This window comes from Oncorhynchus mykiss, chromosome 24 (genome assembly GCF_057628025.1).
Source record: "Oncorhynchus mykiss isolate SJ-2025 chromosome 24, ASM5762802v1, whole genome shotgun sequence".
In the NCBI taxonomy this organism is placed as follows: domain Eukaryota; kingdom Metazoa; phylum Chordata; class Actinopteri; order Salmoniformes; family Salmonidae; genus Oncorhynchus; species Oncorhynchus mykiss.
The window spans coordinates 11,402,309-11,430,114 of NC_143045.1; the positions used below are offsets into that span (position 1 = coordinate 11,402,309).

A 27,806-nucleotide genomic window follows, 5' to 3' on the forward strand; every position below is an offset into this window, starting at 1 on the left:
AAGGGTACCACATGAGGGAGGAGGATGTTTTCCCTGTAACGCACAGCGTTGAGAATGCCTGCAATGACAACAAGCTCAGTCCAATGATGCTGTGATACACCGCCGTCGCTGGACCAGACAGAACTGGCAAAAAGTACTCCACTGACGAGTCGCGGTTTTGTCTCACCAGGGGTGATGATCAGATTCGCTTTTATCGTCGAAGGATGAACATTACAGGTGGAGGACCATGACAGACCCTCCACCTCCAAATCAATCCCACTCCAGAGTACATGCCTCGGTGTAATGCTCATTCCTTTGACGATAAACGCAAATCCGACCATCACCCCTGGTGAGACAAAACCATGACTGACCCTCCACCTCCAAATCAATCCCGCTCCAGAGTACAGGCCTCGGTGTGACGCTCATTCCTTTGACGATAAACGCAAATCTGACCATCACCCCTGGTGAGACAAAACCGCAACTCGTCAGTGAAGAGCACTTTTTGCCAGTCCTGTTTGGTCCAGCGATGGTGGGTTTGTGCCCATAGGCGACGTAGTTGCCGGTGATGTCTGGTGAGGACCTGCCTTACAACAGGCCTACAAGCCCTCAGTCCAGCCTCTCAGCCTATTGCGGAGGACAGTCTGAGCACTGATGGAGGGATTGTGCGTTCCTGGTGTAACTCGGGCAGTTGTTGTCATCCCGTACCTGTCCTGCAGGTGTGTGTTCGGATGTACTTATCCTGTGCAGGTGTTGTTACACGTGGTCTGCCACTGCGAGGATGATCAGCTGTCTGTCCTGTCTCCCTGTAGCGTTGTCTTAGGCTTCTCACAGTACGGACATAGCAATTTATTGACCTGGCCACATCTGCAGTCCTCATGCCTCCTTGCAGCATGCCTACGGCACGTTTACGCAGATGAGTAGGGACCCTGGGCATCTTTCTTTTTGGTGTTTTTCCAGAGTCAGCAGAAAGGCCTCTTTAGTGTCCTAAGTTTTCATAACTGTGACCTTAATTGCCTACCGTCTGAAAGTTGTTAATTTCTTAACGACTGTTCCAAAAGGTGCATGTTCATTAATTGTTTATGGTTCATTGAACAAGCATGGGGAACAATGTTTAAAAACCCTTTACACTGAAGATCTGTGAAGTTATTTTGATTTTTACAAATGATATTTTAAAGACCGGGATCTGAAAAAGGGACCTTTCTTTTTTTGCTGAGTTTAGTAGTTATTTGTTCCCCAGGATCCCTCAATCTCTCAGTGTGAACACTTACATAAGTGTCCATGGAGAAATGTTTTTTTTTTTACAACTGTCGCTTTACTTCAACTGTGTCTTTCAACCCCCTCCACCTCAACTAGCTAATAAGAGGAGGGGGACGTTGCCGTTCAGGGGGTAGGCACAGCTGTTATACCGTCTCGGGTGTTGTGATGTAAGTTCTTGCCTTTTAGAAACTCAACTGGACATCGGGGGTTGTGGCTGTCCAATCGATTGAGAGAATTCAGAGACAAACCAGCCAATGGGTGCAAAGGTCTGGGTATATAAGCTAAGGTTTAACACCTGTCAAAGTTGGGCAACCCCTATATTGGCTTTGGTGGATCCCAGGAACATTACCTCCTTCTTTTCTTCTGTGCAGGTAAACCTACTAGGCAGCGAGCTTCTGGAAAATGGCTTTAAGTAGAAATCAGGAGAACTCCTGAAAAACAGCACAAAAAGAAAAGAGGAATTTTAAACAAACACTAGGCAATTCAAACCTCTCCGTCGCTGCACCATTTGGAATCCTGAAATGGGTTATTCTTGTTTTTTGCATTGGACCCCTCTTCATTTTCTTGCAGCGTTTCCTAAAATGGAAGACATATTACTACTTATGCGTTTTTACTCATCATCCTCTTGAGTGCAAACTGTAACTTTGTTAAGTTTTGGTCGTAAAAGAGAGCACTGGTTTGAAAACAGCAATGATCACTAATGGCTGTTGTAGAGGAAGGATAGTCCCAGAACAGTGGCTGGTTGATTTGTTACCAGTGGTGATCTATAGATGACACCGAGTCATTTTAGATATTTTGCAGAAAAAAACCATGCAATGTGAAGTATTGCATTTCTATAATGTCTGCAATTGTTCCTCAGCATGTTTGTAGTTCTGATGTTTTTATTCTGCGATACTATTCATTCTGATATGTAGGTCAGTTGTGCTAATGACCGGAGAATGAATCAAGTCAGTCTCTGGAACTCTCTGGTACCGCCTACTGGGGGGTAGCCAGACTAGGCTCCAGTGATGGTGTTTCCCTTGAAGGAATGGGAAGGTGGCTTGCATGCCAGGGTCAGAGTATAGCCACAGCAAGAGGGTGTAGGGTGGATGGCCTGGTCTAAAAATACCTTCTGCTGCTAAGTGCATACAGCACGTAGATCACACCCCTGTCACTCTGTTGAATTATGAGACGGTGGCTGGAGGGGGTCAGGAGACTGATAGATAAGACACTAGGAGACTCAGTACTGCAAAACCCAGTGGTATGTGTTGCTTTGTTAGGCCACTGCTAGGACAGTTGTGGCACAATTCTGTTGCTAGGGACCAAGATATTTTTCTTTCGCCATTCTTGAATATTTAGTTGGGAGGGCTTTCGTTACTGTGTTCCAGATCATCCTACATATATTCACACTTCTTCCCCCCCTTCTTTTAGCAGGACAAAAGAGAGCTGCAATCATGACGAAGAACTGCCATAATGACTATAAGATGAAATTCTCTGATGTAGAGGAGTTCCCAGACCTCTCCCTGCACAACAACCACATGGCCAAGGTGCTGACCAAGGACATGTACAAAAAGCTGAGGAGCAAGTCTACCCCCTCCGGTTTCACCCTGGACGACTGCACCCAGACCGGTGTGGACAACCCTGGTAAGACTCGGAAGCACACACACAGGAAGACCCGTCAGGGCCCTGTGAGGTCACAGGATAGGCATGTCCTGATCAGCTCTGATTGGTGGCTGATAAGGGCACCTCAAAGCAAAATATTTTTAGTGATATTAACGTATACACTATTGGCATGAAAAATGAGACTGTTGCTCGTGCACTTTGTTGGTAGTGCACTTTGTTGTTAGCCTGTCACATGTAGTTTTCCTGTGGCAATAGTTCTCACTTATTCTCTTTCTGTCTGCAGGACACCCCTTCATCATGACCGTCGGCTGTGTTGCTGGTGATGAAGAGTGCTACGATGTCTTTAAGGATATGTTCGACCCCATCATCTCCGACCGTCACGGAGGCTACAAGCCCACCGACAAGCACAAGACCGACCTCAACTTCGAGAACCTGAAGGTGAGTGAAGAAAGTGGTCATGACAATCACATTTCTACATTGGCGTTTCTCCTTTTGCAAGCTTGATCTTCTTTAGCTAATATATAAGGCTGCAGTGGACTGTGGTGACTAGACAGCATTTGAATGAGTTATATGTCTAGAGTGAAATAACATTAATTTCCCCGTTTGCAGGGAGGTGATGATCTTGACCCCGCCTATGTCCTGTCCAGCCGTGTGCGTACCGGACGCAGCATCAAGGGATACACCCTGCCCCCCCACAACAGCCGTGGCGAGCGCAGAATGGTTGAGAAACTGTCCATTGAGGGTAAGTGTCTAAGCACTCAGTAAAATCAGCACTATAAATCAGGGTCAGCTGTGCTGCCTTGGAGTACGACCATGTCAATCTCATGTGTATGTCTTTCTCCCCTCAGCCCTGGCCACACTGGATGGTGAGTTCAAGGGAAAGTACTACCCCCTGAACGCCATGACCGATGCCGAGCAGGATCAACTGATCGCCGACCACTTCTTGTTTGACAAGCCCGTCTCCCCCTTGCTGCTGTCCGCTGGTATGGCCCGTGACTGGCCAGACGCAAGAGGAATCTGGTAAGTTCCCAGGACATAGGTCCATACCAATACCCGAACCAAAACAATAACATTTGTGAAACCAGATAATGTATGTACAGTATGTCCCATGGTGTATCATAGTGGTGTGTCATGTAATACGCACTTCCTCCTTTCTGAAGGCACAACGATGCCAAGAGCTTCTTGGTCTGGGTGAACGAGGAGGATCACCTGCGTGTCATCTCCATGGAGAAGGGAGGCAACATGAAGGAGGTCTTCAGACGCTTCTGCGTTGGTCTGCAGAAGGTAGGCTAGCCACATAGCCTACAGGACTGACACATTGTCAATACCTAGAGTGTTATTTATTGTTCGTTCACAACGATGGCAGCTGGCTTTTCTTATAGTCAGTAGTCGAACACACATCACTTTCGGTTGGCTATTCTCACCTGAAAACGCACTCACCGGAACATTCTCGTCTCCTGTCTTTCTCCACCTTGTGCAGATTGAGGCGGTCTTCAAGAAGCACAACCATGGCTTCATGTGGAACGAGCATCTCGGCTACGTGCTGACCTGCCCCTCCAACCTGGGAACTGGCCTGCGCGGTGGCGTGCACGTCAAGCTGCCCAAGCTGAGCACACACGCCAAGTTTGAGGAGATCCTGACCAGGCTGCGTCTGCAGAAGCGCGGCACAGGTACGAGCTACTCTCAAACTCACTTTACAGTCTTCATGCAATAGTCCATAGAATGTAATTACATTGCCATTACATATGGATCTCTGAGGTGACGAGCCAAGCCATATTTAACCTGACATGTACATCATTGAGTACCAGTGTAGAGGATTATGAAGATTCACCTTTGACCTCTTTGCCTGCAGGTGGTGTGGACACGGCCTCCGTGGGTGGAATCTTCGACATCTCCAACGCTGATCGTCTGGGTTCCTCAGAGGTGGAGCAGGTGCAGATGGTGGTGGATGGCGTCAAGCTCATGGTGGAGATGGAGAAGAAGCTGGAGAAGGGAGAGGCCATCGATGGCATGATCCCCGCCCAGAAGTAAAGCGGTACTTGTGCTTCAGTGTTTTTTGTATAATAAAAATGACTAGCCTTGTCGTTACGCGGGCAGGAGACTGCCTCCCTGGACATTTCCTAAAAACACTCCACTCTGATCCAACTTTTATTTCCATCCTTCATTCTTTCTCTTCATCATTTATTTTTCTCCTTCCTACGGTCACTTTCCATCTCTCCCGCTCTTTCCATCGCATAGTCTAGTGCCATGGGCCATTACTTTGTGTATGCACCTAATCTTGAAATCATTGTTTTGGTTGTAAAATGTATTGAGCAAATAAAACAAGGCCCAGTTAATCAACCCCACTGTCTGATGTATGGTCTCGAAACACACGGTGCATGCACATGCACACCCACACCACGTGCACACGCTACAGCAGCCTCGTAAATGCCCTAAAACCATGGTACAATAAACAAACATAACATGACCAATCTGTCATCTATTGACACCACATCAACCCCACTGAGAACAAAAATAAACTTGATCCAAAATGTCAGAATTTGAAAGGAGAAATTTATTTTTGCTTCATACAATTTTCCTCAGGAGACATGCAGGACTGCAGTTCAGTCATTTCCATAGTTGCACCCTGTTTTATCGATAACAGCGACGGCTTCAAACGCACAACTACTTCCTACTCTTGAAGCATGGTCCTAAGCTTTTAGCAATACAGATGGGAATTGTTGGGCAAGAGGTCCTATTTTGGGCAAAGTTGCAAAAGAATTGCCCTAAATCACAGCTTTCACATTTTAAGACATTTGTGGCCACCTGTTGCAACTAAAAACTCCCATGATTCCTTGCAACGGGCAAACTGAAGTCATAGTAGTGTCCTGGATTACTATGTAATACTGCCATACACGTGTGCAATATACATTTTGCCAAAAGGAATAAGGTGGAAAATTGTGGAGTTTGAAAACGACTGAAGATTGTGTTGGGCAGGCAGTCCAGTGTGGGCAGGCTGGCGAAGATGGTCAGGGGTGTCACAGGTTACGGAATATAACTGGGATATTACATACTGTAGAGATGTCATCATACTGGAACAGTGACAAACACATTCTGTAATGAGAACATCCACTCTTGATGAATCTTTGAGCCATTTAAAGACCAGACAGACTTTCAGCAAACAAGAAAGGTTGAGGAACATTCAGCGACACCAACAGTCTGAGCTGAGAAAATAGAAACATGGTTCTGAGGGCTTTAGAAGAGCCCACTGCAGCTCACTGCACCAACTGGGAATGAAGTTCTGGCATCTCTGCTGCTGTGACCCACTGCCAGGCGACAAGGACCATTACTGTTTATTGGTGCAAACCAAAGCCAGTGACAAACAGTCACTCACTCAGGCCTTGACTATCTACCTGACTTGGATCTATTGTGAGGAGCTTGGGAGCGTGCTTCATTTATAGAAGAGTGTCAGGGTTGATTTCAACAACGTCACCCAGGGTCACATTCTAAACTACCAACCTCACTCTCATACGTCACTCAGGAATACAGAAGGCTGATTGGTTACCAGAAGGGAAGCGACTACATAACGCCTGTTTTGCTGACCAATTGAAATACTGAATGCAATTCAACAAGCATCGCTGTAGTTGTTATAGTCTGTGTGATCAATGATACTATATTCTTTTTGAGCAGAAAATTAGGAGTTGATCCAATTCTCCTTTTTTACGCGATCTTGGGTCATCTTATACAAAAAAGTGATCCATTGAGATTCCTTGAAATGTGACAAATGATGTTCCCCAACATTATACTAAACACCGCTTATATCTATCTATAGCTTATATATATCAAATCATGTTTGGAATCTTGGCCTGGGGGATGTGCTGTACCATTTAAGAGGAAATACAATTGAAGAGGTGATATTGCTAAACCAAATGCTCCCAGAAGAACGTGTAGAATGCCTGTGTACATTACCTGCTGAAACGCAGAAAATCAAAGGGTTAGTGGCTCAGAAGAGCAGTCTTCGCCTACTCCGTTTTGGACATTGAAGTCAGACAGCTTTGCTCATTGGTAACCAACATACCGGTATATACAAAACACAAAATGAAACTTGACGAGAGTAGCAGAGGGGGCCTTACAGAATTGAGCAGACGCGATGGATGGGCACAAGAATCTGGCATTTTGTTTTACAGCATTGTTTTTTTGTTGTCCGTCTCTGCATTTCTGCATGTCTCCCTATATAGCAGGGGTGTCAAACATACGGCCCACGGGCAGGATTCGGTGCGCGAGGGGGTCCAATCTGGCCCGCGGGCAGGATTCGGTGCGCGAGGGGGTCCAATCTGGCCCACGGGCAGGATTCGGTGCGCGAGGGGGTCCAATCTGGCCCGCAGGTTTGAGTAAAACAAAACAGAACAATGGTATACTTTAAAATAACTACAACCAAATTGAAACTGTGTAGAAATTATAATATAATGGACCTACATTCATACAGTTTATTGACTGTGTCCAGCTTGTTCATAATCTCCCAAATAAAGCTAGATAGTCTAAAGCTAGAGCATAATCATTAAAAACAACTATGGGTAGAGGACTATTTTGGGAAAATTGACTGCGAAGAAATATAACAAATTTTCAGTGCGGCCCTCCGGACCTTGTTGAAGACCGAATGCGGCCTCCAGGGCAAAATGAGTTTGACAACCCTGCTCTATAGCCTGGAGGTCTGTCTAGGAAAGGGCTGGTCCCTTGTTTCTTAAATATGCATTCAGTCTGCGTCAATCACTCATTGAAGCGAAAACAAGAACAACTAAATTAAAAAACCTTTTAAATAGCAGCTGTTAAAAAGGAACGACAACAAATATAATCATAACGACATTGACGAAAAATATCTTCATCTGCAAATATGGAATTAAAAAATAACTGCTTGACTCCGTAGATTCACATAATATTGAGGTGCCTTAGCAGGGTTTGTAGGTCATAGGTCTGTGAGTGGCGGGCCCGGACCATCCGTGCCTGTGTGTCTGCGTGTCAGTGTGGCACCAGAAGTGGGTCTTTGGCGGGGGTGAGGCGAGGTTGGCAGTGGAGGTAGCGGGTTCTGCCCGTCTCCTTCTCCCGCCCCCTCGGTCAGTCTGTCCAGTGTAGAAGCCCTCTGCCCCACCCCCTGTCGCCCTCAGAGCTCCAGCTCCTTGGACACTTTTGTGGCGATGTCCCGGAAGGCGAGCGGCGCCCCCCACAGCCGTTTGAAGCGCACGCCGCTGGTCTCGGCGGGGCCTGCGGGCAGCTGGCACACATCAGCCTCGAAGGCCACGCGTGAGCCAGCCGCCCCGTGGGTGCAGGAGAGCAGGAAGGGCCCAGCCAGGTGGACCTGGCAGCCGCAGCCCTGGGCCGCCTCGCGCAGTGCCAGCACCACCTCCGCCGGGTCCCGCGGGCTCCGCACCCTCACATCCCAGCCGCATCGGGGGGTCCGGGGCTCTGCCGCTTTTTGATGCCCAGGTAGATGGCGACTGCATGGGCAAAGTGGGTGGGGAGTGGGGGAGTGAGTGGGGGTGAGAGATTGAATGACAGAAGAGGGTGCAGGTGGAGTGTGGGTGAGCCGATGCATTAATGTGGGTGAGTGGAAGGGAAGAAGGGGACAGGGGAGAAATAGATTAGTATCATATAGGGTTTGGTTTAACAGCCACTACTCTTAATTTATCAACAGCAATAGAAATTCATTAAAATAGATAACAAGGCCAATAGAAATTAAAGTATAGAAAAAGTTTTTAACAGTCTTCGCTGAAGAGTGGATGTAGCATCCACAACACACACAAGCTGCATCGCCATCTTAAAATGCTGCCATAATTTAGACAATTCTAGAAAAATAAATATGTGGTGCACAATTCAGAGGATACCAAAGCGCAATAAAATTGAATATTAGGCAGCAACACAAGTTAGGCAAGTCAACAACACAATTTGACCTTTTTGAGGACACGTGTTCTTCAAGGCAACAGCATTCTAAGTGATGCTGCACCATCATACCTCATTCATTAGACCAGGCTACAGTCCTGCCCCACTCAATGATGTATGCTTGGTGCATTCAGAAAGTTTTCAGATCCCTTGACTTTTTCCACATTTTGCTACGTTACAGCCTTATTCTAAAATGGATTAAACAGTCCCCCATCAATCTACACGCAATACCCCATGACAAAGCAAAAACATTTATATTTTTAAATGTTTGCAAATGCATTAAAATGAAAAACGGAAATATCACATTTACATAAGTACTCAGACCCTTTGGCAGCGATTACATTATGATGCTACAACCTTGGCACACCTGTATTTGGGGAGTTTCTCCAATTCCTTTTCGCAGATCATCTCAAGATCTATCAGGTTAGGTGGGGAGCGTCGCTGCACAGCTATTTTCAGGTCTCTCCAGAGATGATTGATCGGGTTCAAGTCCGGGCTCTGGCTGGGCCACTCAAGGACATTCAGAGACTTGTCCCGAAGACACTCCTGCGTTGTCTTGGCTGTGTGCTTAGGGTCGTTGTCCTGTTGGAAGGTGAACCTTCGCCCCAGTCTGAGGTCCTGAGCACTTTGGAGCAGGTTTTCATCAAGGATCTCTCTGTACTTTGCTCGGTTCATCTTTCCCTTGATCCTGACTAATCTCCCAGTCCCTGCCGCTGAAAAACATCCCCACAGCATGATGCTGCAACCACCATACTTCACCATAAGGATGGTGCCAGGTGGTTTCCTCTAGATGTGACCTTGGCATTCAGGTCAAAGAGTTCAATCTTGATTTCATTAGACCAGAGAATCTTGCTTCTCATGGTCTGAGAGTCATTTAGGTGTCTTTTGGCAAACCAAGTAGGCTGTCATGTAGCTTTTACTGAAGAGTGGCTTCCATCTGGCCACTCTACCATAAAGGCCTGATTGGTGGAGTGCTGCAGAGGTGGTTGTCCTTCTGGAAGGATCTCCCATCTCCAGAGAAACTCTGAAGCTCTGTCAGAGTGACCATCGGGTTCTTGGTCACCTCCCTGACCAAGGCCCTTCTCCCCCGATTGCTCAGTTTGGCCGGGTGGCCAGCTCTAGGAAGAGTCTTGGTGGTTCCAAACTTGTTCCATTTAAGAAAGATGGAGGCTGCTGTGTTTTTGGGGATCTTCAATGCTGCAGACATTTTTTGGTGTCCTTCCCCAGATCTGTGCCTCGACACAATCCTGTCTCTAACCTCTACGGACAATTCCTTTGACCTCATGGCTTGGTTTCTGCTCTGACATGCGCTGTCAACTGTGGGACCTTATATAGAAAGGTGTGTGCCTTTCCAAATTATGTCCAATCAATTGAATTTACCACAGGTAGACTCCAATCAAGATGTAGAAAAATCTAAAAGATGATCAATGGAAACAGGATGCACTTGACCTCAATTTTGAGTCTCATAGCAAAGTGTCTGAATACTTATGTTTTTATTAGGTATTTCTGTTTTTTTGTTTGAATAAATTAGCAAACATTTCTAAAAACCTGTTTTCGCATTGTCATTATGGGGTATTGTGTGTGGATTGATGAGGGAAAAAAATATTTGATCAATTTTAGCATAAGGCTGTAACATAACAAAATGTGGAAAAGGGTAAGGGGGTTTGAATACCTTCCGAATGCACTGTATATTCTTATCATTACATTAGTACTTCTGGAGGTGTCTTTGGATGGCAGGGTTGTGGTCAATTCCATTTCAATTCAGTAAGTTCAGAAATTAAACAAATTCCAATTCTAATTTAAAAAATCCTCATCGAAAAGCATTGAAGAAAATTGGAATTTCTGTGTACTTCCTGAATTGAAATGAAATTGAGCCCAGCCCTGGTGGTTTGCACAGCTAATTTAAGTTGGGATTTATTTACATTTTAAAGCAGAAATGTTTCCTTGGAATGCTGTCCTGGTGGGACACAGAATCAGCTTGAGGTGGTATCTTACCTTGCTCAGTCACAAGTTAGCAAAAACACATCTGCTGTGTATGTAGGTGTAGGTTTAGGGGTGGACATAGCCAGGATACCAAACACTAGTACTAGTACTACTACTCTTGGAAACATAGGCAAGTTCAACAGCATGACTTACCAACTATAACCACACACCACCAACACAACACAACTAAGATGGGAAGTTATGAAATGGAAGCTCCGTAAGTATTCGGCATGTCTACATTATGGGTATTTATTAATTTATTCAAGTAATTTGAGTAAGTGAGAATGAGGTTCATGTCAAAGGATGGAGAGTTTAAATTGTTATTATCACACACCGAGGAGCCTACTTCAGAAAATAATTAGAGAGGCACTCAATCACAGGCATCTAGCACAGGGTACCACATCTACTATCTACGAGTCACACCAAGGGCATTTACAGCTAATGCTGCATTGACCCATGCTCTGAGCTTTACCTGCTGGATTTAACCAGAGACTGTCTGACCAGAGACTGTGCAGCCGAGGCTACATTGTGAGGGAGAGAATAGAAATGCCTTTAGTAACTACTGGTCCTGGAGCTGTCATACTGCCCAATGGTGGGCAGACATGGAGTGATAAAGAATGTCTTTGATTGATATCCATCACAACTAACTAACGGGTCTGGGGTCAGTTTTGCATTGTGTGATCATAATGAATGTGGTTACAACTGGATTTGGGGAAACTGATCTTGGGCCAGTAATTAAAGAGGTTCTCATCACAGTGGGACATACTGTATTGAATACACTCACCTTGTGACCGGAGATCTGCAGACTCTCTCAGGTTCGTCTGTGACCCTCAAGAGGAAGACAAAGGTGCGTGTTAGGAATGAATCAGCCAATAGAGAAATATCCCTTGTTCCCTCCCCTTCCTATTCCAATGCTTCCCTCAGCAAGGCAACATCAACCACAACACCAACATCAACTCATCAGAGCCAGAGTGACATCAACCTTCCGAAATGCAAGGAAATGAAATAAATAAAAACATACACTTTGAAGCCACACTAGAAAGCTATTTTAGAGAAAAGGACTGGGGGCAGGTTTGGGTGTCTGCCAAGAGACTAGAAAGCTTCTACTGCTTGCAATGCGTGACAGTGGGTTTGTAGAACATGTGTACCATAAATTCGGACAAAAAGCATATGAAAGCACATGGTGTTCGCGTAATGTCTACTACCACTAAAGTATGGACAGGTTTTGAGATGTCCCATTACACATCCATCTAACACACACAAGGGGGCGCTGTTGTTCAAGCACCACAAACAGTGTCGCCCATGTTCGTAACCTTCCCATTTCAAATGTCATCTCCAAGAACCTGGCAAACCACATGCCTTTCCAGAAACTAGGTGTTTCTTGAAAGGACTAGAGGTTTCATTCTAGAAAATCTCCATCTAACAGGATAGTGGAGAGATCTGAGCTGTCGAGTGTCTTAAAAAAAACCTGCCAGTGGGATAGCGTCTGGGCTACCATGTTGGGTCAAATCTCTCTCTGGGAGAGAGGGAGTGAGTGGAGCCCATGGTGAGTGGAGAGGAGTGGAGGGAGGATAAGGAATGACAAGCCTGTGCCTCTGGCTGGGACTGTGAAGAGGATCCCGTTAAGGCTCTATTAAGCAACTAATCCTGGTTTAAAGTGTCAGCAATGCTAAGGACGCATGGCAGCAGCTCCTTACAAACAAAACTGTACCAATCTGTGCCTCCTTGGCTTTGTGATACCGTTGTGTTGTGGCAAAGAGGTAGGTAGGCTTAACCAAAAACACTGAAACAGCTTCACAGAACTGGCTCTGAGACTGAGGGTGTTTTAACAACGCGAGGAATATATGGAGTTCATTAAATGAGTCACCGTCTTACAATTGCGTTCAAAACTACAACTGGACAGCATACAACTGCACAATGAGTGGTGAGGTCATCACCACTCACCCTAAAGCTTTAGGAGAAGGTAAAGAACAGCCCGTAGAGTCCAAAGCCACATCAGACCCCTTTGATTTTCAAAGATAAGAATAAAGAAATGTTTCATGTCCAATCATGTATTATTGTTTGAAGTGCCACAATCAGTTGGTAGATATCCATACAATAATAAATCCATTAACCAATTGCCTTTATTTGAACTGAAAATACAAGAAGAATGTATAAGCCTGCACTCATTTTAAAAGCCTTTGGAAAGCAGGGTCCTTGCTGGCTGTTGTTCTGTTGTTGTCAAGGGTATGCTGTGTCACCTGTGGCCTCTAGAGTGCGCTCTTGTACTGAACCCAGACAACAGACAGGGCGCACACAGACTGAGGCAGTGAATGAGAGGGGAGTGTGCGAGGGGTTGGAGGTACTGGCAGACAGGCAGGCAGACAGACTGACAGGCAGGCAGAGAGAAGGAGCCAGAAACATGGGAAGAAGAACTTACTAACTGTTTTTGATCCCTGCGGAAGAGTGCAGCCCGAGACGGACTTGTTTGAGTTGGGACGCTTAGAGGGGTCAAGATTGACCCTACGAGGAAGAAGAGAGAGAAATAAAGAGAAACATAGAGACAGAGAAAGAAAGACAGAGAGAGAGAACGAGATATGGATAAAGGGGGGGAAAGAAGGATAAAAGATTGCAGCTGATTGGCAAGGAAAAGTAAAGTTAACAAGGAAAAGTAAAGTTAACAAGAAAAAGTAAAGTTAACAAGGAAAAGTAAAGTAGTTAAGAAACAGAAAAAAACATGAAGCACCTCCCCAAAAAACAGCCAAGACCAAGAGAGAGAGTGTAGTAGGAAGTAGGGAGATGTGAACTGGGTAAGTGGGGGGTTTGAAGCCTGTGGTTAATAGAGGAGGAAGTAAGCCTGAGTAAAGTCAATGCAGGTTAAGGAGAGTGAGAGAGGGGGACGTCAGAAGCATTTTGGACCCTCCAGCAGTGTAAGTCTGAGTACCGATGGCCAGACACACACACCTTACTGACTCCACTGTGTCTCTAGGGATAAGACGAATGCTCTCCATATTGAGGAAGTCACTGTCACCTGTCTTGGGCTTTGTGTTGTCCTCCTCTACAGTTGCCTAACTATATTGTCCTTAACACACTATCTAACACTGTAGCCTACACGCTAGAGTTCTTCACGGCTCCGAATACCCGAGACCCGATCCAGGACCCGAGTGGTTCCGGATCAAGAACACTAAATTATGTCACGGGTCTGGGTCAGATCAGATTGTCACGGGTATGAGTCATTTCAACTGACTTTTCCAGAAGGACCCATACAGATCCAAACGCGACTGCTACAGTAATTGTATAATTGATGCTGCTACTCTTTGCTTTTCACGAGAGGGGCACGTGTAAGCTTGTTGTTGGTCAATCATAAGTCATCAAAGCGACAATAGGCTATAGTCATAGAGCCTCTGTTCGGGACGAAGGTTAGGAAATATCTAATCAATGGAAGATGGAATTAAAATTATGGATTTAAAAATTAAAGGAGAAGGATATGCTACAACGACCAAGAGCCAACAGGTAGGCAGCTAATTTATATTCTGAATGGAGTTGTTGCTGTTTGTAACTGTGGGACGAGAAAGAGCATGCAACACCAATTAGCCTAGCTAGCTGCTAGCTTAACTAGCTCCTCCCGGTTTGATGCAGTCAAGACAGGTACTACGTAAACATTTTGGATGATAAATAACCTAGCTATGGTAGCTATTAGTCTACTATAGCGCGAGTCGGCTTGGTTGGTTGCCAGTTTTTCTCCTCTCCCTCCCTCCTCCCTGTTCCCGTGTCACTCACACACACTCACAGTAGCCTACACACAGCACGACCCCTGCTAGAGCGTCACCTCTCTCTACCTCCTCTCCTTCACGCGTTATCAGTTCCGGTTCATAAAGTAGCTTAAAAATGGACTTTTCTGCTGCTTCTTTCACTCGGCTCGGACCGGGTCTGGATCAGACCAGGTCTATACGGAAAGGGTCTAGTTGTCCTCGGGTCCGTTCGGAACGGGTCTCTTTATTTTAAAAATATATTTATGCATTTTTCCATTTCGGAACGTGTCTTAACTTGTTGGACCCATAAAGGCCTCTACCTCACGCCAGTCTCATTTAGGGTGCTATTTCATGTTGATTTGCCTGAATCAACATTCCCTTTTGGTTCAGGCCTGTCTCCATCAGTGCACACAGATGAGCAGTTTACTGGGCTTCGCTAAACAAAGAGCTCCCCAGATTTTCACACTTAAAATAACACGGGGGCGTAACAGGAGCAAACGCTCACAGTAATCCTTGTCCTTGCTAGACCGTACATGATATTTATTTGATCGAATTGCTTAAACGGCAGTCGCTATCCCTGAGGAGTGTTGAATTTCACAATGTCGCGCGCAGCATCGTATAATTAGAACTAACATCTATTAGAATCCTCCCAATTTCACGCTTCCTGTCCCTTTCAGCTGTTTAGACTAGGATTGCTTACACTTCTGATGTTTCTACTGAAATTCCTTAAATATCCAGTCAACAAGGTTAAAGCTAAGAATTCTACCCTCACTATGGACTAGCCTAGAAGTGTTGTCATCCTTATACTGGGGGGCTAAAGCTCAGGGCTTCCTCACACTCCCTTCACTCTCCTCTTACCTGCGTGTGAGCTTGGAGGTGAGCTTGCTGAACAGGTTGGAGGTGGCGCGGGTACGTGCGTGAGGCAGGGGGCTGGCGTCGTGGGACAGAGTGGGGGAGGTGGGGGGTGCGTGGGAGGGAGGCCGCCGGTCCCTCAGCTGGCCCCCGTGGAAGGTGCTGCGGATGCTGGAGCCCCGGGTGAGGCGGGAGCCCGAAGAGGAGGAGGTCCCCGAGGCCCCAGCGATGCTGTGGGTGGAGGGTGAGGCCGGGGGCAGCCGGTGGGACATGGAGCTAAGAGAGGAGAGAGCAGAAAGGACAAAACAATCAGATCATCATCCCGTTCATCCCTCACTCAACCATTAACAGTGAGGTGCTCAGTTCATAATGTATTTTTATTTTTTTTAAACATTTATTTAACCTTAATTTAACCTTAATTTAACCTGGACAAGCCCATTGAGACCCAGAGTCTCGTTATCAATGGAGACCTGGCCAAGAAGGCAGCAACAATCAATACATGACATAAATAAAACATACAACAATACAATACAACACAACAACATGATCCAGACTTAAAAAAGCATTTGCACAGGACATCTCATCGTTCTAATGTATCCGTTGAGACAAATGATCTGAGCCAGAAAGGCTTTAGCTGGAGTTAGTTTGGATCTGGCAGAGGGATGGTGAACCTTTACAGAGTCCCAGGGTAGGAGATTCCACTTGTGTTGGCTTTCAGCAGACAGAGAGAGAAGTGAGGCCAAATCAGAACTGGGCCTTTGGAGGAAACAGACTGTGAGGGGGAGAGGGGGATCAGGGAGGAGGAGGGAAGGACAGACTGGAAAGGGGGATGTGGGAGGGGTGTGACTGGTATGCTGGTAAAAAATGAGAATAGAAAAGTGAGCATAGAAATAGAAAGGGAAAGAGAGAAAAAGAGAAGGTGAGAGATAGAGAGAGAGGGTGAGAATTACAGAGAGAGAGGGTGAGCGTTACAGAGAGAGGGTGAGAATTACAGAGAGAGGGGGTGAGAGTTACAGAGAGAGGGTGAGAGTTACAGAGAGAGAAGGTGAGCGTTACAGAGAAAGGGTGAGAATTACAGAGAGAGGGGGTGAGAGTTACAGAGAGAGGGTGAGAGTTACAGAGAGAGAGGGTGAGAATTACAGAGAGAGAGGGTGAGAGTTACAGAGAGAGAGGGTGAGAGATACAGAGAGAGAGGGTGAGAGATAGAGAGAGAGATGTGAGAGATACTGTGAGAGGGTGAGAGATACAGTGAGAGGAGGTGAGCGATGGGTGAGTTACAGAGAGAGGGTGAGAGATACAGAGAGAGAGGGTGAGAGATACAGTGAGAGGGGGTGAGAGATGGGTGAGTTACAAAGAGAGAGGGTGAGAGATACAGAGAGAGAGGGTGAGAGATACAGAGAGGGTGAGAGATAGAGAGAGAGGGTGAGAGATACAGTGAGAGGGGGTAAGATATAGAGAGTGAGAGATACAGAGAGAGGGGGTGAGAGATGGGTGAGTTACAGAGAGAGAGGGTGAGAGATACAGAGAGAGGGTGAGAGATAAAGAGAGAGAGGGTGAGAGATACAGAGAGAGAGGGTGAGAGCTACAGAGAGGGTGAGAGATACAGAGAGGGTGAGAGATAGAGAGAGAGGGTAAGAGATAGAGAGAGAGAGGGTGAGAGATACAGAGAGAGGGGGTGAGAGATGAGTGAGTTACAGAGAGAGAGGGTGAGAGATACAGAGAGAGAGGGTGAGAGATACAGAGAGAGAGGGTGAGAGATACAGAGAGAGAGGGTGAGAGCTAGAGGGTGAGTGATAGAGAGGGTGAATGAGAGAGAGGGTGAGAGATACAGAGAGAGAGGGTGAGAGATAGAGATAGTGGGTGAGAGATAGAGATAGTGGGTGAGAGAGATAGTGGGTGAGAGATCAAGAGAGAGGGTGAGAGATAGAGAGAGAGGGTGAGAGTTACAGAGAGAGAGGGTGAGAGTTACAGAGAGAGGGGGTGAGAGATACAGAGAGAGAGGGTGAGAGATACAGAGAGAGAGGGTGAGAGATACAGAGAGAGAGGGTGAGAGATAATACAGAGAGAGAGGGTGAGTGAGAGAGAGGGTGAGTGAGCGAGAGAGAGAGGGTGAGTGGGAGAGAGAGAGAGAGCGGGTGGGTGAGAGATACAGAGAGGGTGAGAGATAATACAGAGAGAGAGGGTGAGAGATACAGAAAGAGAGGGTGAGAGATACAGAGAGAGAGGGTGAGAGATAGTGAGAGAGGGTGAGAGAAGGTGAAAGAGAGAGAGGGTGAGAGATAGAGAGAGAGGGTGAGAGATAATACAGAGAGAGTGGGTGAGAGATACAGAGAGAGAGGGTGAGAGATAGAGAGAGAGGGTGAGAGAAGGTGAAAGAGAGAGAGGGTGAGAGATACAGAGAGAGAGGGTGAGAGATGCAGAGAGAGAGGGTGAGAGATACAGAGAGAGAGGGTGAGTGAGAGAGAGGGTGAGTGTGAGAGATGGTGAGTGTGAGAGATACAGAGAGGGTGAGAGATACAGAGAGAGAGGGTGAGAGATAGTGAGAGAGGGCGAGAGATACAGAGAGAGAGGGTGAGATACAGAGAGGGTGAGAGATATAGAGAGGGTGAGAGATAGAGAGAGAGAGGGTGAGAGATACAGAGAGAGAGGGTGAGAGATACAGAGAGAGAGGGTGAGAGATACAGAGAGAGAGGGTGAGAGATACAGAGAGGGTGAGAGATACAGAGAGGGTGAGAGATAGAGAGAGAGGGTAAGAGAGATGGGTGAGTTACAGAGAGAGAGGGTGAGAGATACAGAGAGAGAGGGTGAGAGATACAGAGAGAAAGGGTGAGAGATACAGAGAGAGAGGGTGAGAGATAGAGATAGTGGGTGAGAGAGATAGTGGGTGAGAGATCAAGAGAGAGGGTGAGAGATACAGAGAGAGGGTGAGAGATAGAGAGAGAGGGTGAGAGATAGAGAGAGAGGGTGAGAGTTACAGAGAGAGAGGGTGAGAGATACAGAGAGAGAGGGTGAGAGATACAGAGAGAGAGGGTGAGTGAGAGAGAGGGTGAGTGTGAGAGATAGAGAGGGTGAGAGATACAGAGAGAGAGGGTGTGTGAGAGAGAGAGAGAGAGAGAGAGGGTGGGTGAGAGATACAGAGAGAGAGGGTGAGAGATACAGAGAGGGTGAGAGATAGAGAGAGAGGGTAAGAGAGATGGGTGAGTTACAGAGAGAGAGGGTGAGAGATACAGAGAGAGAGGGTGAGAGATACAGAGAGAGAGGGTGAGAGATACAGAGAGAGAGGGTGAGAGATAGAGGGTGAGTGATAGAGAGGGTGAGTGAGAGAAAGGGTGAGAGATACAGAGAGAGAGGGTGAGAGATAGAGATAGTGGGTGAGAGATAGAGATAGTGGGTGAGAGAGATAGTGGGTGAGAGATCAAGAGAGAGGGTGAGAGATACAGAGAGAGGGTGAGAGATAGAGAGAGAGGGTGAGAGATAGAGAGAGAGGGTGAGAGTTACAGAGAGAGAGGGTGAGAGATACAGAGAGAGAGGGTGAGAGATACAGAGAGAGAGGGTGAGAGATACAGAGAGAGAGGGTGAGAGATACAGAGAGAGAGGGTGAGTGAGAGAGAGGGTGAGTGTGAGAGATAGAGAGGGTGAGAGATACAGAGAGAGAGGGTGTGTGAGAGAGAGAGAGAGAGAGGGTGGGTGAGAGATACAGAGAGGGTGAGAGATAATACAGAGAGAGAGGGTGAGAGATACAGAAAGAGAGGGTGAGAGATACAGAGAGAGGGTGAGAGAAGGTGAAAGAGAGAGAGGGTGAGAGATAATACAGAGAGAGAGGGTGAGAGATACAGAGAGAGAGGGTGAGAGATAGTGAGAGAGGGTGAGAGAAGGTGAAAGAGAGAGAGGGTGAGAGATAGAGAGAGAGGGTGAGAGATACAGAGAGAGAGGGTGAGAGATACAGAGATAGGGGGTGAGAGATGGGTGAGTTACAGAGAGAGAGGGTGAGAGATACAGAGAGAGAGGGTGAGAGATACAGAGAGGGTGAGAGATAAAGAGAGGGTGAGAGATAGAGGGTGAGTGATAGAGAGGGTGAGTGAGAGAGAGGGTGAGAGATACAGAGAGAGAGGGTGAGAGATAGAGATAGTGGGTGAGAGATAGAGATAGTGGGTGAGAGAGATAGTGGGTGAGAGATCAAGAGAGAGGGTGAGAGATAGAGAGAGAGGGTGAGAGTTACAGAGAGAGAGGGTGAGAGTTACAGAGAGAGAGGGTGAGAGTTACAGAGAGAGGGGGTGAGAGTTACAGAGAGAGGGGGTGAGAGATACAGAGAGGGGGTGAGAGATACAGAGAGAGGGTGAGAGATACAGAGAGAGAGGGTGAGAGATACAGAGAGAGAGGGTGAGTGAGAGAGAGGGTGAGTGTGAGAGATAGAGAGGGTGAGAGATAGAGAGAGAGGGTGAGTGAGAGAGAGAGAGAGAGAGAGGGTGGGTGAGAGATACAGAGAGGGTGAGAGATAATACAGAGAGAGAGGGTGAGAGATACAGAAAGAGAGGGTGAGAGATACAGAGAGAGGGGGTGAGAGATAGTGAGAGAGGGTGAGAGAAGGTGAAAGAGAGAGAGGGTGAGAGATAGAGAGAGAGGGTGAGAGATACAGAAAGAGAGGGTGAGAGATACAGAGAGAGGGGGTGAGAGATAGTGAGAGAGGGTGAGAGAAGGTGAAAGAGAGAGAGGGTGAGAGATACAGAGAGAGAGGGTGAGAGATGGTGAGAGAGGGTGAGAGAAGGTGAAAGAGAGAGAGGGTGAGAGATAGAGAGAGAGGGTGAGAGATACAGAAAGAGAGGGTGAGAGATGCAGAGAGAGAGGGTGAGAGATACAGAGAGAGAGGGTGAGTGAGAGAGAGGGTGAGTGTGAGAGATGGTGAGTGTGAGAGATACAGAGAGGTGAGATATAATACAGAGAGAGAGGGTGAGAGATACAGAAAGAGAGGGTGAGAGATACAGATAGAGGGGGTGAGAGATAGTGAGAGAGGGTGAGAGAAGGTGAAAGAGAGAGAGGGTGAGAGATAGAGAGAGAGGGTGAGAGATAATACAGAGAGAGAGGGTGAGAGATAGAGATAGTGGGTGAGAGATAGAGATAGTGGGTGAGAGATCAAGAGAGAGGGTGAGAGATAGAGAGAGAGGGTGAGAGATAGAGGGTGAGTGATAGAGAGGGTGAGTGAGAGAGAGGGTGAGAGATACAGAGAGAGAGGGTGAGAGATAGAGATAGTGGGTGAGAGATAGAGATAGTGGGTGGGAGATAGAGATAGTGGGTGAGAGAGATAGTGGGTGAGAGATCAAGAGAGAGGGTGAGAGATACAGAGAGAGGGTGAGAGATAGAGAGAGAGGGTGAGAGATAGAGAGAGAGGGTGAGAGTTACAGAGAGAGAGGGTGAGAGTTACAGAGAGAGGGGGTGAGAGATACAGAGAGAGGGGGTGAGAGATACAGAGAGAGGGGGTGAGAGATACAGAGAGAGAGGGTGAGAGATAATACAGAGAGAGAGGGTGAGAGATACAGAGAGAGGGTGAGAGATACAGAGAGAGAGGGTGAGTGAGAGAGAGGGTGAGTGTGAGAGATAGAGAGGGTGAGAGATAGAGAGAGAGGGTGAGTGAGAGAGAGAGAGAGAGAGAGAGAGAGGGTGGGTGAGAGATACAGAGAGGGTGAGAGATAATACAGAGAGAGAGGGTGAGAGATACAGAAAGAGAGGGTGAGAGATACAGAGAGAGGGGGTGAGAGATACAGAGAGAGGGTGAGAGAAGGTGAAAGAGATACAGAGAGGGTGAGAGATAATACAGAGAGAGAGGGTGAGAGATAATACAGAGAGAGAGGGTGAGAGATACAGAGAGAGAGGGTGAGAGATAGAGAGAGAGGGTGAGAGTTACAGAGAGAGAGGGTGAGAGTTACAGAGAGAGGGGGTGAGAGATACAGAGAGAGAGGGTGAGAGATACAGAGAGAGAGGGTGAGAGATACAGAGAGAGAGGGTGAGAGATAATACAGAGAGAGAGGGTGAGTGAGAGAGAGGGTGAGTGAGCGAGAGAGAGAGGGTGAGTGGGAGAGAGAGAGAGAGCGGGTGGGTGAGAGATACAGAGAGGGTGAGAGATAATACAGAGAGAGAGGGTGAGAGATACAGAAAGAGAGGGTGAGAGATACAGAGAGAGAGGGTGAGAGATAGTGAGAGAGGGTGAGAGAAGGTGAAAGAGAGAGAGGGTGAGAGATAGAGAGAGAGGGTGAGAGATAATACAGAGAGAGTGGGTGAGAGATACAGAGAGAGAGGGTGAGAGATAGAGAGAGAGGGTGAGAGAAGGTGAAAGAGAGAGAGGGTGAGAGATACAGAGAGAGAGGGTGAGAGATGCAGAGAGAGAGGGTGAGAGATACAGAGAGAGAGGGTGAGTGAGAGAGAGGGTGAGTGTGAGAGATGGTGAGTGTGAGAGATACAGAGAGGGTGAGAGATACAGAGAGAGAGGGTGAGAGATAGTGAGAGAGGGCGAGAGATACAGAGAGAGAGGGTGAGATACAGAGAGGGTGAGAGATATAGAGAGGGTGAGAGATAGAGAGAGAGAGGGTGAGAGATACAGAGAGAGAGGGTGAGAGATACAGAGAGAGAGGGTGAGAGATACAGAGAGAGAGGGTGAGAGATACAGAGAGGGTGAGAGATACAGAGAGGGTGAGAGATAGAGAGAGAGGGTAAGAGAGATGGGTGAGTTACAGAGAGAGAGGGTGAGAGATACAGAGAGAGAGGGTGAGAGATACAGAGAGAAAGGGTGAGAGATACAGAGAGAGAGGGTGAGAGATAGAGATAGTGGGTGAGAGAGATAGTGGGTGAGAGATCAAGAGAGAGGGTGAGAGATACAGAGAGAGGGTGAGAGATAGAGAGAGAGGGTGAGAGATAGAGAGAGAGGGTGAGAGTTACAGAGAGAGAGGGTGAGAGATACAGAGAGAGAGGGTGAGAGATACAGAGAGAGAGGGTGAGTGAGAGAGAGGGTGAGTGTGAGAGATAGAGAGGGTGAGAGATACAGAGAGAGAGGGTGTGTGAGAGAGAGAGAGAGAGAGAGAGAGGGTGGGTGAGAGATACAGAGAGAGAGGGTGAGAGATACAGAGAGGGTGAGAGATAGAGAGAGAGGGTAAGAGAGATGGGTGAGTTACAGAGAGAGAGGGTGAGAGATACAGAGAGAGAGGGTGAGAGATACAGAGAGAGAGGGTGAGAGATACAGAGAGAGAGGGTGAGAGATAGAGGGTGAGTGATAGAGAGGGTGAGTGAGAGAAAGGGTGAGAGATACAGAGAGAGAGGGTGAGAGATAGAGATAGTGGGTGAGAGATAGAGATAGTGGGTGAGAGAGATAGTGGGTGAGAGATCAAGAGAGAGGGTGAGAGATACAGAGAGAGGGTGAGAGATAGAGAGAGAGGGTGAGAGATAGAGAGAGAGGGTGAGAGTTACAGAGAGAGAGGGTGAGAGATACAGAGAGAGAGGGTGAGAGATACAGAGAGAGAGGGTGAGAGATACAGAGAGAGAGGGTGAGAGATACAGAGAGAGAGGGTGAGTGAGAGAGAGGGTGAGTGTGAGAGATAGAGAGGGTGAGAGATACAGAGAGAGAGGGTGTGTGAGAGAGAGAGAGAGAGAGGGTGGGTGAGAGATACAGAGAGGGTGAGAGATAATACAGAGAGAGAGGGTGAGAGATACAGAAAGAGAGGGTGAGAGATACAGAGAGAGGGTGAGAGAAGGTGAAAGAGAGAGAGGGTGAGAGATAATACAGAGAGAGAGGGTGAGAGATACAGAGAGAGAGGGTGAGAGATAGTGAGAGAGGGTGAGAGAAGGTGAAAGAGAGAGAGGGTGAGAGATAGAGAGAGAGGGTGAGAGATACAGAGAGAGAGGGTGAGAGATACAGAGATAGGGGGTGAGAGATGGGTGAGTTACAGAGAGAGAGGGTGAGAGATACAGAGAGAGAGGGTGAGAGATACAGAGAGGGTGAGAGATAAAGAGAGGGTGAGAGATAGAGGGTGAGTGATAGAGAGGGTGAGTGAGAGAGAGGGTGAGAGATACAGAGAGAGAGGGTGAGAGATAGAGATAGTGGGTGAGAGATAGAGATAGTGGGTGAGAGAGATAGTGGGTGAGAGATCAAGAGAGAGGGTGAGAGATAGAGAGAGAGGGTGAGAGTTACAGAGAGAGAGGGTGAGAGTTACAGAGAGAGAGGGTGAGAGTTACAGAGAGAGGGGGTGAGAGTTACAGAGAGAGGGGGTGAGAGATACAGAGAGGGGGTGAGAGATACAGAGAGAGGGTGAGAGATACAGAGAGAGAGGGTGAGAGATACAGAGAGAGAGGGTGAGTGAGAGAGAGGGTGAGTGTGAGAGATAGAGAGGGTGAGAGATAGAGAGAGAGGGTGAGTGAGAGAGAGAGAGAGAGAGAGGGTGGGTGAGAGATACAGAGAGGGTGAGAGATAATACAGAGAGAGAGGGTGAGAGATACAGAAAGAGAGGGTGAGAGATACAGAGAGAGGGGGTGAGAGATAGTGAGAGAGGGTGAGAGAAGGTGAAAGAGAGAGAGGGTGAGAGATAGAGAGAGAGGGTGAGAGATACAGAAAGAGAGGGTGAGAGATACAGAGAGAGGGGGTGAGAGATAGTGAGAGAGGGTGAGAGAAGGTGAAAGAGAGAGAGGGTGAGAGATACAGAGAGAGAGGGTGAGAGATGGTGAGAGAGGGTGAGAGAAGGTGAAAGAGAGAGAGGGTGAGAGATAGAGAGAGAGGGTGAGAGATACAGAAAGAGAGGGTGAGAGATGCAGAGAGAGAGGGTGAGAGATACAGAGAGAGAGGGTGAGTGAGAGAGAGGGTGAGTGTGAGAGATGGTGAGTGTGAGAGATACAGAGAGGTGAGATATAATACAGAGAGAGAGGGTGAGAGATACAGAAAGAGAGGGTGAGAGATACAGATAGAGGGGGTGAGAGATAGTGAGAGAGGGTGAGAGAAGGTGAAAGAGAGAGAGGGTGAGAGATAGAGAGAGAGGGTGAGAGATAATACAGAGAGAGAGGGTGAGAGATAGAGATAGTGGGTGAGAGATAGAGATAGTGGGTGAGAGATCAAGAGAGAGGGTGAGAGATAGAGAGAGAGGGTGAGAGATAGAGGGTGAGTGATAGAGAGGGTGAGTGAGAGAGAGGGTGAGAGATACAGAGAGAGAGGGTGAGAGATAGAGATAGTGGGTGAGAGATAGAGATAGTGGGTGGGAGATAGAGATAGTGGGTGAGAGAGATAGTGGGTGAGAGATCAAGAGAGAGGGTGAGAGATACAGAGAGAGGGTGAGAGATAGAGAGAGAGGGTGAGAGATAGAGAGAGAGGGTGAGAGTTACAGAGAGAGAGGGTGAGAGTTACAGAGAGAGGGGGTGAGAGATACAGAGAGAGGGGGTGAGAGATACAGAGAGAGGGGGTGAGAGATACAGAGAGAGAGGGTGAGAGATAATACAGAGAGAGAGGGTGAGAGATACAGAGAGAGGGTGAGAGATACAGAGAGAGAGGGTGAGTGAGAGAGAGGGTGAGTGTGAGAGATAGAGAGGGTGAGAGATAGAGAGAGAGGGTGAGTGAGAGAGAGAGAGAGAGAGAGAGAGAGGGTGGGTGAGAGATACAGAGAGGGTGAGAGATAATACAGAGAGAGAGGGTGAGAGATACAGAAAGAGAGGGTGAGAGATACAGAGAGAGGGGGTGAGAGATACAGAGAGAGGGTGAGAGAAGGTGAAAGAGATACAGAGAGGGTGAGAGATAATACAGAGAGAGAGGGTGAGAGATAATACAGAGAGAGAGGGTGAGAGATACAGAGAGAGAGGGTGAGAGATAGTGAGAGAGGGTGAGAGAAGGTGAAAGAGAGAGAGGGTGAGAGATAGAGAGAGAGGGTGAGAGATACAGAGAGAGAGGGTGAGAGATGCAGAGAGAGAGGGTGAGAGATACAGAGAGAGAGGGTGAGTGAGAGAGAGGGTGAGTGTGAGAGATGGTGAGTGTGAGAGATACAGAGAGGGTGAGAGATACAGAGAGAGAGGGTGAGAGATAGTGAGAGAGGGCGAGAGATACAGAGAGAGAGGGTGAGAGATACAGAGAGAGAGGGTGAGATACAGAGAGGGTGAGAGATACAGAGAGGGTGAGAGATAGAGAGAGAGGGTGAGAGATACAGAGAGAGAGGGTGAGAGATACAGAGAGAGAGGGTGAGAGATACAGAGAGAGAGGGTGAGAGATACAGAGAGAGAGGGTGAGAGATACAGAGAGAGAGGGTGAGAGATACAGAGAGGGTGAGAGATACAGAGAGAGGGTAAGAGATAGAGAGAGAGGGTGAGAGATACAGAGAGAGGGGGTGAGAGATCAAGAGAGAGGGTGAGAGATAGAGAGAGAGAGGGTGAGAGATACAGAGAGAGAGGGTGAGAGATACAGAGAGGGTGAGAGATACAGAGAGGGTGAGAGATACAGAGAGAGGGTAAGAGATAGAGAGAGAGGGTGAGAGATACAGAGAGAGGGGGTGAGAGATCAAGAGAGAGGGTGAGAGATAGAGAGAGAGGGTGATAGTTACAGAGAGAGAGGGTGAGAGTTACAGAGAGAGGGGGTGAGAGTTACAGAGAGAGGGGGTAAGAGTTACAGAGAGAGGGGGAGAGTTACAGAGAGAGGGGGAGAGTTACAGAGAGAGGGGGAGAGTTACAGAGAGAGGGGGAGAGTTACAGATAGAGGGGGAGAGTTACAGAGAGAGGGGGAGAGTTACAGAGCGAGAGGGTGAGAGATACAGAGAGAGAGGGTGAGAGATACAGAGAGAGAGGGTGAGTGAGAGAGAGGGTGAGTGAGAGAGAGGGTGAGTGAGAGAGGGTGAGTGTGAGAGATAGAGAGGGTGAGAGATAGAGAGAGACGGTGAGAGATAGAGAGAGAGGGTGAGAGATAGAGGGAGAGGGCATGAGGGAGAGAGCTTGAGGAAGAGCGACAGACTGAAAATGAAGATTTCAGCCATCTGCTTGGAGGCTTGTGGACGTACAGCAGTAGCCCCCCTCCTTCCCCATGCCCCCTTAACCCTGTATCCTTTCATCCACCTGGCAGAGCTCCCCTCCCCTCGTCCCCTTGGCCCGCTCCCTACAGTTCTCCCTGAATGGCTGGGTTAGCTAGGCTGGCTTAGCCCCTGTTGGCCTGGGGCCGCTTCACTTAACGCTCTAAATAACCAGAGCTCTGATAGACAGACACACACTCACACAGGGAGAGGGGCCGAGTAGGGCAGACACATTAGAGTCCTTTGGTTGATTTGCAGCTGTTTCAGAGCACAATCATTTACCCTCAACCTGAGCCCCAAAGCAAAAGAGATCAGGGGCAGGAATTGAAAATGTGTAGAATGTAATGCATGATTATGTAATATATAGCATGTAATTGTATGACAGCATGCATGTCAGTATGAGCACGAATATTGTGTCTGTTTCCGAGTGTGTTGGTTTGTGTATTTTGTCATTGTGTGTATGCAGTGGTGTATTTGTTTGTGCGGCTCCACTGTGTGTCCCGTCAGCCCGTCTAGTGTGGCATTGCATTGACAGGGCCTAGAAGGCGGATGCATTGCATTGACAGGGCCTAGAAGGCGGTTGCATTGCATTGACAGGGCCTAGAAGGCGGTTGCATTGTATTGACAGGGCCTAGAAGGCGGTTGCATTGCATTGACAGGGCCTAGAAGGCGGTTGCATTGCATTGACAGGGCCTAGAAGGCGGTTGCATTGTATTGACAGGGCCTAGAAGGCGGTTGCATTGTATTGACAGGGCCTAGAAGGCGGTTGCATTGCATTGACAGGGCCTAGAAGGCGGTTGCATTGCATTGACAGGGCCTAAAAGGCGGTTGCTGGTCAAGTTGGAACACAGCCTGTCACCGCTTTCCCCCTCCACCCCCACCCCTCCTCCAGTGCTAGGACCGTAGGTCACATGATAACCAACACCTTCTGGCACATACCAGTAAGCTCTTTATCCCCTAGTCAAGAGGCATAATGAATGTTATACACACAGAAACACCACTACAGTACAGTCAAAACACAGGTTATTAATGCACACAATGTTGAGAAAGTGAATGTACAGTATCCCTGCTATTATTCTCGAGGACTCAACAAATGTAGAAGCACATGTACAACGCTCAAACATGATGAAACCCAAACACTCTGCTCACCTGTTCTCCTTGCCGTTCTGCAGCAGGGAGGGCCTGTCTGTGCTGTTCCGGTCCGTGGTGCACACGTATGTGTTCCGGCGGATCATGGCACTTGCTGGGACGTTGTTCTGAAAGGCAGGGAGAATGACAGTTAGATAACACATTGACTGTGATTGACTGTGACTACTATATAGTGCACTACTTATGAGCCCTGGTCAAAAGGAGTGTACTTTAGGGAACCACAGTACCAGTGCTGAACTCTTGTCGTCACTCTCAGTCCACCCTGTCAGAGCGCCTCTGAGCCCTTCAAAGGGTTCAACTCGGGTTCATCTACATATTCTCCGTTCAC

At 47.6% G+C, this 27,806-nt stretch overlaps 2 protein-coding genes across 7 annotated transcripts in view; one reads left to right on the plus strand and one right to left on the minus strand.

The window, feature by feature from the left end:
* Nucleotides 1-1,542: 1,542 nt before the first annotated feature.
* Nucleotides 1,543-5,178, plus strand: LOC110503723 (creatine kinase M-type). 2 transcript variants are annotated; one of them, XM_021582209.3, is made up of 8 exons: nt 1,543-1,607; nt 2,647-2,859; nt 3,122-3,276; nt 3,448-3,580; nt 3,687-3,858; nt 3,999-4,122; nt 4,319-4,508; nt 4,691-5,178. In XM_021582209.3, the coding sequence occupies exons 2-8, from the start codon at nt 2,670-2,672 to the stop codon at nt 4,867-4,869; spliced, it is 1,143 nt and encodes a 380-aa protein (XP_021437884.1). In that variant the 5' UTR covers nt 1,543-1,607; nt 2,647-2,669; the 3' UTR covers nt 4,870-5,178. The 2 variants fall into 2 exon arrangements, with proteins under 2 accessions (XP_021437884.1, XP_021437885.1); XM_021582210.3 differs by having other exon boundaries at nt 2,650-2,859.
* A 193-nt stretch (nt 5,179-5,371) lies between these two features.
* Nucleotides 5,372-27,806, minus strand: part of LOC110503722 (MAP/microtubule affinity-regulating kinase 4) — a 68,777-nt gene continuing 46,342 nt past the window's right edge. The window contains exons 14-19 of one of the 5 annotated variants that reach the window (XM_021582204.3): nt 27,479-27,585; nt 15,324-15,593; nt 13,154-13,236; nt 11,519-11,563; nt 11,207-11,255; nt 5,372-8,309 (exon numbers count right to left, since the gene is read on the minus strand). In XM_021582204.3, the coding sequence (XP_021437879.1) occupies nt 7,976-8,309; nt 11,207-11,255; nt 11,519-11,563; nt 13,154-13,236; nt 15,324-15,593; nt 27,479-27,585 (888 nt within the window). In that variant the 3' untranslated portion in view covers nt 5,372-7,975. The remainder of the gene's footprint in view (nt 8,310-11,206; nt 11,256-11,518; nt 11,564-13,153; nt 13,237-15,323; nt 15,594-27,478; nt 27,586-27,806) is intronic. The other 4 variants (XM_021582206.3, XM_021582207.3, XM_021582208.3 and 1 more) reach the window with 4 other exon arrangements.

Excerpts from the sequence above, each read along its gene's own strand:
- LOC110503723 (XM_021582209.3), top strand. The coding sequence starts at position 2,670 with ATGACGAAGAACTGCCATAATGACTATAAGATGAAATTCTCTGATGTA. Across the intron at positions 2,860-3,121 it reads GACCGGTGTGGACAACCCTG|GACACCCCTTCATCATGACC; the intron begins GTAAGACTCGGA and ends TTCTGTCTGCAG. Across the intron at positions 4,123-4,318 it reads TCTGCGTTGGTCTGCAGAAG|ATTGAGGCGGTCTTCAAGAA; the intron begins GTAGGCTAGCCA and ends CACCTTGTGCAG.